The sequence below is a fragment of the Pelodiscus sinensis genome, chromosome 31, assembly GCF_052426305.1.
Source record: "Pelodiscus sinensis isolate ZL-2025 chromosome 31, ASM5242630v1, whole genome shotgun sequence".
In the NCBI taxonomy this organism is placed as follows: Eukaryota; Metazoa; Chordata; order Testudines; family Trionychidae; genus Pelodiscus; species Pelodiscus sinensis.
Genome location: NC_143082.1, coordinates 14,679,320 through 14,694,319, shown reverse-complemented (window position 1 = coordinate 14,694,319; position 15,000 = coordinate 14,679,320). Strand labels below are relative to the sequence as shown.

Sequence of the window (15,000 nt, the reverse complement as noted above, 5' to 3'; positions counted from 1 at the left end):
GGGCAGAAAAACTTGCCCCTGTTCTTTTCATCGTCCCCAACTCAGCATGCCCTCGTGGGGGAAGTCTGGTGAGGACCCTGCATGCTTTCTAGGCGGCAACGCCTCGCAGCTGTTCTAGGAATCCAGGGACACTGACTCCTATCACAGGACAGTCATGAAGGTGTGTCCCTGCTTGCATCAGGGATTGGGTCCTGGAAAGGTCCGGACCCCCATATAAATGTACCCCCTTTCTTATCCTCAGCCAGCGTCTGTTTTGTAGCCGCAGCCAGGCACACATCTGCCTAGAACACCCTATATCCACGATATGCACATTCAGGATTGCGACAGCAACAGCACTCATCCCGGACATGCATCAGTCCGTGTGACTTCAGCCGTCCCTTTGCCGTATGCAACCGTGGCACGCTTTCCTCTCCTCCCTTTCTGATCCGAATTGCTGCACCCTGGTTCTTTCAACACCCACTTCTGTCTACGTCCCTCGGCCACATGCGCCGCCATTTTGCTTCCCAGGCACCCCCTCTCGCTTTGAAACCGTTTCCTCCCCGCTCCTGCTGAGCATCACTTCCGAACATGCTAATGCAGTGGGCCACCGGGGTTTTATAGTTCAGTACGAGCACTGTTCTTTTCAACCCCATTGTGTTTTTTATCACCTGCCCGCGTCTCCCGTTACCTGCAGTCTCTCCGAGGACATGGCTGCTTTCAGTCTGGGCCCACTGCTGCGGAGTGAGCCAATGCTTTATTTATTTCGTATCCAGATCGGACCTCGGAGCCAATTCCCTGCCTGTTTCGCCGAGTTCAGCCTCCAAGCTGCTGCCTGCGTTGGGCCATGGGGAGAGAGGGGAACTTTACAGCAATCGCTTTTGATTAAAAAAGAAAAAGCAGCCAACGGACGTCCGGATTAGCCCTTAAATACTGCGATCCTAGTCCTGGAGCCAAAGGAGGGGAAAACCCAATGGGCACTTTCATACGACTCTGATTAGTCCACCCGGTAACCCTGCAGCGAACGCCTAAATGGCAAACGACTCTCGGATCTGATGGCCAATGACACAGCATGGCACAAAGTAAACAGCAAGTGGGGGGTTGGTTCTACTGGCTTCTGAAAATACGCATCACAAGCCAAAAGGTTCTAAGTGCTTTTAAAAAGATATCGCGCCTGAGTCAGTGTGGAGAAAGGCATCGGAGTGGGAGGAGGGGCTAGTCCTATTTGAACGTTTTCAATCAAACGCGAGGCTGACACATAACCGTATGGGCTGGTCAAAGAGCTTATGGGACTGAGGTTCATTTCAGGGCGGTGCACCCAGCTTCCGGGCGCATCTGGGTTGTCTATTACTCTAACCCTACGATAGATAGATTTATTTTCCCTGGGTGTATCTTTCACCTTTACATTGTCAGCTTCGGAAAACACAGTACAAGTATGTGTGAAGAGAAGCCTTCCACCCAGCTTTCTCTTCCACACCCAGTTCATTCTCCGCTCTCCCTCTTTTCTTCCTGTTCCTGCCAATTATATATTTTCCCTTAATGTGCTAATTACCTCATTACCCAATCACTGCCCCCAAGTATCAACAATCACCTCCAATTAAGTGTCTCTATTAGCAACTACCTAAGGGCACGTCTACACTAGAGGGAAGATTTATGCTGCTGCAATCAATCTTCCGGGTTTGATTGAGCAGGTCTAGTGAAGACGTGCTAAATCAAACTCAGAGGGTGCCTCCGTTGGTGCCAGTATTCCTGCTCCTCATGAGGAATAAAGAAAGCCAATGGGAGCATTTGCTCCCATCAACCTCCCACTGTGTTTTAAGAAACATCGACTCCAGCTATGCAATTAACATCACTAAAGTTGAGTATTTGAGGTCGACCTTCTGCTCTAGTGGAGACCAGGCCTAAGTGACTAGGCTGAGTTTTTATATCACAGGGAAAATTTGAAAATTTTGAATTTTTTTTTTTAATTCAGGAAATGTCTAATGGTCAGAATTTCCCATGGAACAGAAATTCTGAATTTCAACCACCTCTGCTGAAAATCCCTCCTTTCTTTTTGGGGGCTACGCCTCCTGAGAATTTCCCAGAATGCACTGTGCAGGTGATGCAATAACTTCCACAGAGCCTCAGTGGACTCTGAACCTAGCATCTACAGGGATGCTTAACATTTGATTCCAATCACTTATTTACACTGTGCTCAACATCTCTCTCTCTTACAAGGATAAATTATGGAGGTTTTTTTAAAAGCACGACTAATTAGTTATATGCTTCACTTTCGCTTCTTGTAATGGACTCGCTTCCTCCGACGCTGGCCAAAGGTCAACTGCCCAGCTTTAAAAGAAATGTGACACTCGGTGTAAAATGACCTGGTACATGAAAACGACACCGAGGTCTAATCAATTAAAATCAGGTCACAATTCGGTCTCCAATCCCAGGTGCCTTTTTATTATTTAACAGGAAAGCCTCAGACGCAAGAAACTGGAGAAGCGGAAGAGACAATCTGTAAGGAGATGGAAAGTATTATGGGCAACCGTTGGCCTTCACAGCCTACACTCCAGGAAGTTAGTTGAAAGCATGAAGGGTTCCTGTTGCAACACAACAACACAACACTACTTCCTTTCTTAGAATTCAGCCGGATCGCACATCACAACCCACACACATAGACCCACCAGGTTGCTCCTCACAAGAGAGAGGCGCATCTTCCCTGTAGAGCCCCTTAGCACGCAAGCAGGATCAGGAAACCCCTTATGATTGAAAGTGACAGCCTACCACTCTGGCACAGTTTTCAAGTATACCACACCAAACTTTTTCAAATTTAGGCGCCTCAACACCGTCACCTCGGGCCTCACAACAGGAACTAGATTTCCAGAAGAACACAAATCCCACCAAGTAAAACTTTGCACTGTACGAAAACTTCTGACGTTTTGACTTTGGGACCCAGTTTGGGATGGAAACAAATTTTGAAATATCAGTGTTTCCCATGTGATAGAAATTCTGATTTTGGATCAGTTTTCCTATAGGCCGAAAGGGAAAGAGGCCAGTTTACCCTCATTGTTCAAACTGGGCAAAAAGCCAAAGAGTGATAAATGCTGAACAACAGCAATAAAAGGGTTGAAATAATTTAACAGTAAATTAAGATGGGATTGGTAGGGCTGGTTGAAAAATTTCCATTGACTTTTTTGGAAGGGAAAATTGGATTTTCAAAGAAAGAAACAGTTTTTGTAAGCTTTCCTCCAAAAATTCCAATTTTTCCTTGGGACACTGACACATTTGGAGGGGTTGGTTTGTTTCAATAAAAAATCACAATTTTCCACCAAAAGTTCCGATGACACGTTCTTTGCTTTGAATTAAAAATTTCCATTGTGGAGGGGGAGAGGGAGGGGGAGACATTTTCAAAACTTTTCACTAATAAGACCAAGAAATAATTATTTTCATGCAAGAGTTTCGTCCCGACTTTACCCCTCTTTAAAATGAAACACAGGTTGTGCTGATAATGCTCAAATTGCAGTCAACGTTGCAATGAGAGTCTGCTGCCGTGCAGAATGACTTGCCTCTTCTACTATAAATACTTTCCTAAGAGCTAGATCTTTTAAAAATCAATGCAATAGCTCTCACAAAATGCCGCGAGGTACAACAGACAATTCTCAGAAAGAGCCCTGACTAATGAAGGCCAATGTTCACGCATTATTCCAGATACAGCAATACTGGTCTAAACAGGGCACTTCTCCTGTAGGACCTACAGCTTTCTCCGATCGGCAAGGAATTCATCAAATCCCCCTCTTTATTAATAAGTTAATAAAAGTGGACGGAATCAAAACAGGATACAAGCAGCGTGAGAGGATAAATACATTTGTGAAATGCTCACAAAGAGATTAGAGAAGAACATGAGATTGGGGTTGGTCTTGCTTTGGGTAGGGGGTGGGACTAGATGACTCCTGAGGTTTCTTCCAGCCCTGGGATTCTAGGATTCCGTGGTCCCTGCCGATCTGGTTTTACAGCTGGAAATCTCAGTTCTAGCTTCCCAGTCATGTTGCTCTATGGTACTGGCTGTTCGATACAGAGAAGCCACCGGCTAGTGATCTATGCTTAGCAACGTGCCTGGAGCAGAGAGCCATGCTGATTTTTTTAAAGACTTACCCAAAGTTTTAGCAGCTCTTGGACATTAGGTGGCAGAAACTCAACTGCAAACTCCAGAAGGTGTAGGGGTTTGCTTCCCAGAGAAATCCCCGGGAGAGACAACAGGCATTTTCTAACCCATCTTGTCCTAGCATTTCTAAGGTCACCTGTATGTGTGTACGTATGTGGGCCCAGTTGGGGATGGAGGGAAGCAATTCAGCATGCATTTCTCTGTCCCACATCTAACCTCGACAATGTCTCACTATGATACCTGAGTCTCACTGTGTCTCACCATGATAACCTAGTGTCTCGCAGAGACAGGTGCCTGGCCCAGTCCAGGTTAAGATGGAGTTAAAGAGAAGAAACAGCAGAATATGGAAGAATTAGGGCCCCTTCCCATGACTGAAGGGTGTGGCCACATTTTCCCAAAAAGGCTCCTACAGCTGGCAGGATTCACTGGTGTGTCCTGACAGGTCTCCTGCTTCTTCAGTGATGATCACCGCTCGGCTGCGTGCGTTCCTGAGTTTGCCTCCGGGACTTGACCATTGCTGTGTAGCCCTCAGGCCTCATATCCAGGTCTTGACCATTGTTGTGTGGGCCTCAGGCCTCATACCCGGGTCTTGGCCGTTGTTGTGTGGGCCTCAGGCCTCATACCCGGGTCTTGACCGTTGTTGTGTGGGCCTCAGGCCTCATATCCGGGTCTTGACCATTGTTGTGTGGGCCTCAGGCCTCATACCCGGGTCTTGACCGTTGTTGTGTGGGCCTCAGGCCTCATACCCGGGTCTTGACCGTTGTTGTGTAGGACTTAGGCCTCATATCCGGGTCTTGACCGTTGTTGTGTAGGACTTAGGCCTCATATCCGGGTCTTGACCGTTGTTGTGTAGGACTTAGGCCTCATACCCGGGTCTTGACCATTGTGTGTAGGCCTCAGGCCTCATATCCGGGTCTTGACCGTTGTTGTGTAGGACTTAGGCCTCATATCCGGGTCTTGACCGTTGTTGTGTAGGACTTAGGCCTCATACCCGGGTCTTGACCATTGTGTGTAGGCCTCAGGCCTCATACCCGGGTGTTGACCATTGTGTGTAGGCCTCAGTCCTCATACCCAGCCTGTGATACGTGGGCTTATGTGGCAGGCCCTTATCTTACCACAGATGCCAGCCTAGAGAGGACGAGAGAGTCAAGGTAGCCTATGGATAAGTGTACTGGCCTCAGAGACAATTCCCAGCTGGCTGATGTTGGGGAAGTCACCACATCTGTCTGCCCTCCCCCCCTTTGCCTGTACCGTCTGCGGCCTGTGGGGAAAAGGCCAATCTCTTGCTATGTGGCTGCACGGTGCTTTGTATAAAGGCATTCTGAGCACTCGGCTTCCAGGGTGCTTCTCGAGCACCAACACTAAATAATATATGAAATGACCACATGCATCAAACCTACAGGCCGTTTAAAAAAGATACATCCCAACTAGGGAACGCTATCTTATCCTGAGCAGCCTTTTGAATAGGTTAGTCGATGGAGGGATTTAGCAGCCTAATAAAGCCACAATATTATAACCTTTTCAACAATGCAACCCTATTCAGACATCTATTATCCTGCCTCCACTTCCTGACAGACGCAAACAGTTTTTGTCATCCTCCCTTGATCTCCCTGGGATTTCTTCTCTTTGTGTAAATCTCTCTCAGGGTGTGTAGCTGAGAAGTCAGACTCCTGCAGCGGGCGTCCGGGACTCGAAGCCTTGATGCTCGGAGCTAAATAAGTCCGTCTTTGAATCGCAGCCAGCCAGAGAATTGGTGATTATCCAAACAGAATGGATTTTTCTTGCTTTCTGGCTCTGTGCCCACTGCTCTTACAAGTTTGCCATCTTTCTAATTCCCTAAAATAAACATTTGATGATACAGAAGTTTCCATACAATGGAATATTCAACTTAGCTCAGCCTTCGGAAAATACCAGAATGCAGCTAACCCTAAAACTCTTTAAGCAACTTTACGTTGGTTTCATAACATGCTACCCAAATTGTTTCACGCACACAGAATGGGGAGTGACTGTCTAGGAAGGAACCCTGCAGAAAGGGATCTGGGGAGTCAGAGTGGACCACAGACAAAATAGGAATCCGCAATGGGACACTTGCAAAAAAACCAAACACGATTCTGGGAGGCATGAACAGGAGTGTTGTGAGCAAGACCTGAGGAGTCATTCTTCCGCTTTACTCTGCGCTGGTTAGGCCTCAATTGGAGCGTTGTGTCCAGTTCTGGGCACTGCATTTCAGGAAAGATGTGGAGAAATTAGAGAAGGTCCAGAGAAGAGCAATAAAAATGATGAAAGGTCGAGAGAACATGAGCTAGGAGGGAAGGCTGAAGGAACTGGGCTTGTTTAGTTTAGAAAAGAGAAGACTGAGAGGGGACATGATAGTGGTTTTCAAGTATCTAAAGGGTGTGACAAGGAGGAGGGAGAAAAATTGTTCTCCTTGGCCTCTGATGATGAGAAGCAAGGGGCTTACACTGCAGCAAGGGAGGTTCAGGTTGGACATTAGGAAAAACTTCCTGTCAGGGTGGTTAAACACTGGAATAAGTTGCCTAGGGAGGTTGTGGAATTTCCATCCCTGGAGATATTGAAGAGCAGGTTGGACAGACACCTGTCAGCGATGGTCTAGACCAGTGGTCACCAAGCAGTCGATTGGGATCTACCGGTAGATCTTGGAGCCTCTGGCCGGGGAACCCGACTGGTTGGGCCAATAGGCTATCAAGTGCCGGCACTTCAGCTCCCCCTCCTCCCAATGCTGCGCATCCCCTGCCCTTTGCCTTGCAGCTGTTCCGTCCACCCCTGCTTGCTGTGCCGAGCAGGGAAGGGAGAGGAGGGGGTGCTGATGTCAGGGTGCCCCCCTCCTACCCTGTATTCTATCTCTACAGAACGAAGGGCAGGGACACAACAGGACTTGGGAGGGAGTTTGCTGGCTGCTTTGGGGAGTGGGGGAGGGAGTTTGCTGGCTGCTTTGGGGAGTGGTGCAAGGCCAGGGCAGCGGTGAGCCTGCCTTGGCCCCACTGCCCCCCACCCAGGAGCCACCTGAGGTCAGCAGCATCCAGCTGGAGCCAGCTCCGAACCCCTACCCCAGTCATGAACCCCCGTCCTGCACCCCAAGCCCGTGCCCCAGCCCTGTGCCCCCTGGACCCAAACTCCCTTACAGAGCCTGTATCCTGCCCCCTCTTCTGCACCCCAACTCCCTGCCCCAGGCTCAGCTCAAAGTCCCTCAGCTCAAAGGGTGCTAGGCCCTGCCACGAGGGCAGAGGACTGGACTTGGTGCCTCTCCCTCACAAGGGGCGGGGCTTAGCCCCGGGCCCCGCCAGAAAGGGCAGGGCTTCGACAGAAGGGGCGGGGCTAGAGGCAGCCAGCTGTCAGGGCCACCTGGCCCTTCCTGCGCAGGGCTCCAGCCGCAGTTTAAAGGGCCGGCGCTCGACCGTTCTCCCTTTGACCCTTGTGGCACGGTGCAGTCACCGTGCTGTGGCAGGCTCCGGGGACCACGAGGGCCGACGGCTGCTCCTTGTTGGAATGGCGTTTTCCAGCCGCTGGGGTTGCCTAGGCCTGGGGGGTGTAACTTTTCTTCGTCAAACTTCCTCTTTGGCCCAGGAGGGCAATTATCTGAGATCTACTGGACCTCTTCTCACTGAACGGCTAACGTGACGTGGAACCTTCAGTTCAACCAGATACAGGGTGCACCTCCCTGGCCCGGCACCCTTGGGACTCGATGGGTCCTGGAGGAGGAATTTGGCCAGACCAAGGGAGGTTGTTTCTGCCTCACCCTCCCCCGCCGCCGGGCCCACACCCTGCCCTGCCTCCCCAGCAGGTTTTCCAGCTCCAGCTAGGCCAAATTTCCCATCTCCCCCCTCCCCCAGTAGCCCAACTGGGCCACATGCTGGGTTCCAAGCCTTCCCCCCTTCCCCCCACCAGAAGCCAAGCTGCAATGCTCTGGGGTCCTACCTCATTCTGCTACATCATGCCAGCCCCTCCCCCCCTCCCCCACCAGCTTCCCAGCCTCCGCCTTCCCCTCCACCACCCCCCCACACAGTCTGGCTTCCTGGCTCCCAGCCCCCTCCCCTGCATCGGGTCTCTGCCCCCACCCCACAATGCCCTCTTCAGCATTCTGGGTTCCCACCCTTGCAGTGCACCAGACTCTGATCCTGGAACATCCATGGTCCATTGCCAGACCACAGAGTCCCGATTTATAGAGGTGCCACCTCTACACGTGGACAAATGAAACTGACTTGGAAAACAGCCTGGGTTGCTTGCTCACACCGGTGCGTTCGGCAATCAACAGGCAGAGACGAGAGCAAAGGAACCACAGATATGATGGCTTGGCCATCTGGGGCCATGGATCCACCTCGCTTGCCTATAAACCTGCAATCCTGGCTAATCGCCATTGATGGAGCTAACCTCTGTGAATATATCTAGCTCTTTTTGGAACCCTGTAATCGTATTGGCCTTCACAACATCCTCTGGCAAGGAGTTCCACAGGTTAACTATGGATTCAGGAAGAAGTACTTCCTTTTGATTGCTTTGAGCCTGCTGCCTATTAATGTCATTGCATGGAAAAGATAAATTAAACTGTCCTTTCCCACAGGCCATCTTCTGTGTTACTGAAAACCTTCAAAAACCTTGAGGAACCAGCATGATTTTAAGGATTATAGTGCCAGACTAGGGAACTCAAGATACCTAACTTCTTTCCTGGCTCTGCCCCACTGTGGATAGGTCCTTTCAGTTCTCTGGGCCTCCGTTTCTCTTTACCAGTAGTTCTCAAAGTGCTTTCCAAAGGAGTTCAGCATCACCACACCTATTTCACACTGAAGAATACTGAGGCACAGGAAGGGGAAGCACATCACACAGAAGCAGAGCCAGGAACAGAACCCAGGGCTTGAAAGACGGGCTCCTTCCACTTAGTAACAGTGTGTGCTTCGATGCAGGGACGAAGATAGTTTAAGAAGTTGTGTAGAATAGAACCCAGGCAAAAGTCTGTCTCTGATTGTGTGTTTGTACAGAGCCGGGCAAAACAAAGCCCAGATCCTGGTTGGGAGAAGTAATGTATTGAAAATAATTCACAATAAAAGAGAGGGATTAATTCAGGATTTGGTATTTGGATCCTGAGAAAAGAGATCTTTAAAAAAAAAACAACCAACTCCCATTTACACGGAATAAAAAGAATCCAACTCATTCACAGTGCCACTGCTAATGGCAACGGCCTCCTCTCGACTGGATCCGAACTCCTTCCACGTTCTAAAACCGTCCCTGCCACCCCAGAACCGCCAGGAAGTGCCTGAGCCAACCCACCCGCCAGCGCATCAGATAATATTCCCAACAGCAGCCGGCTTCCCGGCCCTTTCCTGCCAGCGTGAGCTTCATTTCTCCAAATTCAGAGGTCAAGATAAAGCAGGTCTACCTCCTATGACGCTCGCCCTCTAACTGCGTATGCTGCCTTTTATATCTCCCAGCATGCCTGGCTCCGAGTCACATGCTCCCATCACATGACCTCTAGGTTCATTCCCTTCTTGGGAGATGTAGCCTCATGGAGGGACCCCAGCCAACAGTGGAGAATGGGGCAGCATGAGTGACTCAGACTACAATTCCCACCTGGCGCCATAACGACATTTCCAAAACTGAAATTTGCAGGGGGGGGGGGGGAAGGGTGTCGGATGTTCAGTTTTTCAACTAAAAGTCCATTTGTTTTTCTGCAGAAAAAAACAAACGTTGAAAAATTGGTTTCTCCACAACCCAATTGGCCACCAAAACCAGTTTCAACCCATCCCAGTTTTCACCCCTTGTCTCCCTAGAGAGCTGTACAATCCACAGTACATTGGCCTCGCTCAGTATTCTTATTACAGCCGGTCCCCGACTTACGCACGAGCGACAGACCAACCAGTTGGCCGTAACGCGAGATGTTCGCAAGTCGGGTTACATTCACTGACGCACGGCCGCGCTGTTCGTAAGTGCGGATTTCATTGGTAACTCGGGTTCTGGCTGTATAGGAGGTTGGTCGTAAATACGCACGGTCGTTAGTCGATGCGTTCGTAACTCGGGGACCGGCTGTATTCATGATGTCTGTTCCAGTAGCGCCCATGTGCCCCCATCATGCACCAGAGGCCACCGCGCCAGGTGCTGTACAAACACAGAGCAAAACAACGGACACTGGCACCGTGGAGTGTGCACTACAGCCTTAGCTGAGAGCCAGCGGGCTTTTAGCTCAGGCGGTAGAGCCTCATGCCTAGAAGTCCCAAGTTCGGTGCCGCCTCTCGGCCTTACACGACATCACAAAACCACGGCCGCCCTTTCTCCTTAATGCGACGGGCTGGGGGGGCCGAGTGATCCGTGCCTGCCGCCGGCACGTTGGGCCCGTGGTGCCTGCACGAAAAGGCGCAGCGGACGCTGGCGGACACGGGCGGTGGGTATAACAGGCCAGCGAAGGTGCATCTGCAGGGCTTCCCTTCCTTGAGAACCCCTCCTCTGCCACCATCCCCCTCCCCTTGGGGACAGGGGATTGAGGAGCGACGCGGGGAGCCGGCGGACTGCGGGCCCGGGGGCAAGGTGTGGGGAGGCCTGGCGCTGTGCCCCCCAGAACGGGCAGAGCCTCAGATAGAAGAGGCAGGGCAGGAGGCTGTCAGCTCCTCGCGCCACCCAGAGCACAATGCTGGGCCCCCCGCCCCCTCCGGAGCAGCAGAGCAGCGCTCCAGCCGCATTTCAAAGGGGTCCAGAGAACCAGCCCCTTTGAAACACTGGGGCCTTGTGCAATTGCCCCTTTTGCCCCCCTCCACTGGCAGGCCTGGCTGGGGCCGGCGGCTCAGTTGGGGTAGGGAAGGGGGGTTGCCCTCTGGGCCCGGTACTGGGCCAACCCAATGCTTGGAAGTACAGGCCTGGGGCAAACCCAACTTTGGCAGCACTGGGGCTGGGCCAACACTTGGGTGCTCGGTCCAGTATGGCTGGGGAGGGCAGACCGGGGCTCCCCTGGTCTGCAGGGCCCCTCAGGGGGTTTCCCTCTTATGGGGTGGAGCCTTGGCCAGAAGAGGCGACTGGACTTGCCTTCTCCCAGGGGGGTCACCCACCACCCCTGCGGGTGAGCCAGGAGATGGGAAAACCTGGATGAGCATCGGCATGTGGAGATCCAGCGTATCCCTGGGGAAACCCTCAGTTAACCCCAGCATCACTTCCTGCCCAGCTGGCGTTTCCACCCCCTGCTTGATTGGCTCCGCTGAGGAGCGGCGAATCCGAGAGAGAGGGTTTGTAGCTAGGCGCTGTGCATGCTCCCTCCTCCCCCCAGGTATAAGCAGGCAGCCGCGAGGCCCCAGAGAAAAAAGCTGGGAACCAAGAGGTCTCCTAGAAACTCGTTTCTCCGTCCTGGCAGGCCCCATCTATCGTGTGTTCGGTTCCTTGTTTGCTTGCTCTGGCGGAGCTACCCCGGCAGAACCCGTCCTGGGACTTAAGGCCGTTGGCGTGCCACCTCTGCCTCACAGATCATCACACACAGAATCCTGCCACTTTCCCACAAGAGGTCCCCAAGCCCAGTCACGGCAGGACCGAGCACCCACGAGCCCCGTGGTTCCCAACCTGTGATCCGCAGCGGTACTTCAGGGGGGCCGTGGAAAGTGTAAAAGGAAGAATCGGGCCCACCTTACTTTTCTTTTCCTTTGCTTTTTTTTTCCTCCCCCGGGGAGCCGGGTTCCGTGAAATTTAACCAAATGGAGAAGAGAGCCGTGTGCCCGAAAAGGTTGGGAACCTCTGCTCTAGACCATCCCTGGCAGGGGTCTGTCCAACCTGCTCTTAAATATCTGCAGTGTTAGAGAGTCCACAACCCCCCTAGGCCATCGTTCCGGGGCTACTGGCGGCAACGTTCACACGTGGACGGGAAAAAAATCCGTCCCTGGATGGAAAAGACTCGAGTGATCGCGTCACAGCTACGCTCTGCTGGAAGGGACCTCGGGAGTGATCTCATCCATCCCCCGAACTGAGGCAGGATCCCCCGTCCCCAGACCCTCCCCACCAGGCGCCTCTCCAAACAGTTGTGTCCCACCGCCGGCGGACTGGGACCGCACAGTCTCCCTCGCCAGCCCGTCCCACCGCCTCGCGACGAGACTCGGGACGTTTTCCTTGAAGCCTCCCTGCTGCAAACGAAGCTGATTACTCCTGGTCCTGCCCTGGGGGGGGGGGACGTGGCAAATCGCAGCTTCGGCACTGTCATGAGGGACTTAGCGAGGGGCTCGGAGGAGCAGGCCTCTGCGGATGGCTCGGCCGCCGCGTGACCTTGAAGAGATCACTTCGGCTGTCTGGTTCCTCTGTTCCGCCTGCCAGCTCTTTGGGGGCAGCATCTGTTGCCTAGGGAAGGGCCCACAGGGGGCGACAGTTATGCAAATGCTTCCCGGCGATAGGGAGGACAGGGCCGTGGGTTCAAGTCCCACCTCCCCTGGGTTGGGTTGGGGCCAGATGGCCAACAGCCAACCAGAACAGAAGAATCCGGAGGGAATTGGGAGCAGCCCTCCAGCTGATGTGTAAATCCCGGACACAGTACCCTGACCAGAGGGGGAAACACGGGGGGTTAAAATACCCATCGGCCATTAGCTCTCCTGCTGCTCTCCCTGGCCCCTTGGCAAGGGAGAAATGAGACATCTGGGATCTTCCCCGGGTACAGTCAGCTGCTGTTTCAGGGTGTCCAAATCCTCTGCCACCAGGCACAGCCCCCCACCCCCAGCTGACCCAGAGCATCCGCTTGCACTGGCTTGGATGGCTCCCTGAAAGTCTGCCCTAGGCACCTGGCTGGTTCCCAGAGGCAGCCCCAGGGGGCCAGCCGGGGAGAGGGGTCGGATCCCACCCTCAAGTGTGTGTGGGCCACGGGGGCCGGGGGGGGATAAAAGGGCTCTTCCACCACCGAGGTCGTGGTTGGTCTCCCTCGCCCAAAGGTCAGTGGGTCTGGACAGGGCTGTAGGGGTAGGGCAGGGCTCCTTGGACACCCCCCCGCCCGGACAAGGTCCGGACTTGCCCCCCTCCTCCCCAAAGCAAGTTTGGACAGCTCTCAGCATGGGAGGGGGGGCTGCTCTCCCCTCTCCTCCGAGGGGCAGCAGCTGCAGCAGCTGGGTAACCCCCCCCCCCCCCAGCAAGGAGAGAGCATCTGGAGGGAAGGGGAGAGGTGGGATTGGGTCTCCTCTTACCCCCCCCCCCCGGGGCAATAGCGATGTATACTAGCCTTCCCCTCTCCCCCCCATGCCTGCATCTGGACAGCTCCCTGCAGATGGGGCGGGGAAGGGAGGGGGGTGGCCTCCCCTTTCCCCTCCCCCCTGCCTCCCAGGCTGTGGCTAGGTACAACTCCAACTCCCACCCCAGAGAGGTGCCTCCGGACAGCTCTCAGCAAAGAGGGGAGGGGGAACTGGTCTCCCCTATCAGCCCCCAGGCCTAGCTGTGCATACCCCACCCCACAAGGTGGGCAGCTCTGTGCAATGGGGGGAGTAGAGAGGGGAGGGGGATCTGGTCACCCCTCCCCTCCCGGGCAGCAGCAGTTCACACATCCCGCAAACACCCACTCCGGAGTCAGACCCCCCCCCCCCCCGCAAACCCCCTTCTCCGGAGTCATACCTCCACAAGCCCTCCCCCCCCCCAGAGTCAGAGCCCCGAAGGCCGCCCCCCTCAAAAGTCATAGCTCCACAATCCCGCCGAATGCGGAGTCAAACCCACACAAGCCCCCGAATGCGGAGTCAGACCATCCGCAAGCCCCCCCCCCCCCACACTCTGGAGTCAGATCCCCACAAGCCAGGCACTCCGGAGTCAGACGCCCCGCAAACCTTCCCAATCCGAAGTCAGACCCCTCCGCCAGTCCCTGAATCCGGAGTCAGACCCCCCGCCAGCTCCCCCGTTCCGTAGTCAGACCCCCCGCCAGCCCTCCGAATCCGGAGTCAGACCCCTCGCCAGCCCCCCGAATCCGGAGTCAGACCCCCCCGCCAACCCCTCACTCCGGAGTCAGACCCCCCGCCAGCCCTCCGAATCCGGAGTCAGACCCCCCCGCCAACCCCCCACTCCGGAGTCAGACTCCCCCGCCAACCCCCCACTCCGGAGTCAGTCCCCCCGCCAGTCCCCCGAATCCGGAGTCAGACCCCCCGCCAGCCCTCCGAATCCGAAGTCAGACCCCCCCCCCCCCCCGCCAACCCCCGCTCCGGAGTGAGACCCCCCCCCCCCGCCAGCCCCCCGAATCCGGAGTCAGACCCCTCTCCCAGCGCTAGGAAATGGCTCTGCCGCAGTGAGCAGCAGCCGCAGCTCCCCCGGCTCGGCCCGGCCCGGCCCGGCTGCAGCAAGGACCGGTCCCCCCGCCCATCCCCGCGGCGGCCCGGCCCGCACCTGGTAGCTGAGGATGAGGCCGTCCGGCTCGTTGCTGCCCGCGGGCATGGCTGGGCCAGGCGGCTCCGAGCCCCGCCGAGCTCCGCTGCGCGCCCCCTCCCCCCCGCCGGCCTCGCCCGGTTCCCCCAGCCCCGCCGGCAGCCAGTCCCGGCGGCGAGCGGCGTGGAGGGGGCAGAGCAGCGGAGGGGCGCGGGGAGGGGAGGAGGCAGCGGGAGGGGGAGGGGCGGGCTGCAGGGGGAGGGGAGAGATGGGGATGCGGGGGAGGGGCACGGGGGGGCGGAGGAGGGGAGGGAGATGCATGTGGAGGGGACAGGTGGAGGGGGATGGAGGAGGAGGGGGCAGGTGCAGGGAGAGGGAGGAGGGGGAGGAGACAGGTGTAGGGAGATGAGGGGGAGGGGACAGGTGGAAGGGAGGGGGGAGGAGACAGGTGCAGGGAGATGAGGGGGAGGGGACAGGTGGAGGGGAGAGGGAGAAGGGGGCAGGTGGAGGGGAGAGGGAGAAGGGGGCAGGTGGAAGGGAGGGGAAGAGGACAGGTGGAAGGGAGGGGGAAGGGACAGGGG

General features: G+C 55.0%; 1 protein-coding gene across 2 annotated transcripts in view; it reads right to left on the bottom strand.

Annotated features, from left to right (window-relative positions):
- The window catches only part of SLC4A8 (solute carrier family 4 member 8), a 78,873-nt gene extending 64,249 nt beyond the window's left edge, over window positions 1-14,624 (bottom strand). Inside the window, exon 1 of one of the 2 annotated variants that reach the window (XM_075901677.2) lies at window positions 14,441-14,624. In XM_075901677.2, the coding sequence (XP_075757792.2) occupies window positions 14,441-14,488 (48 nt within the window). In that variant the 5' untranslated portion in view covers window positions 14,489-14,624. Of the gene's footprint in view, window positions 1-667; window positions 1,239-14,440 lie in introns of those variants that run through there. The other variant, XM_006122693.5, reaches the window with a different exon arrangement.
- Window positions 14,625-15,000: the final 376 nt, after the last annotated feature.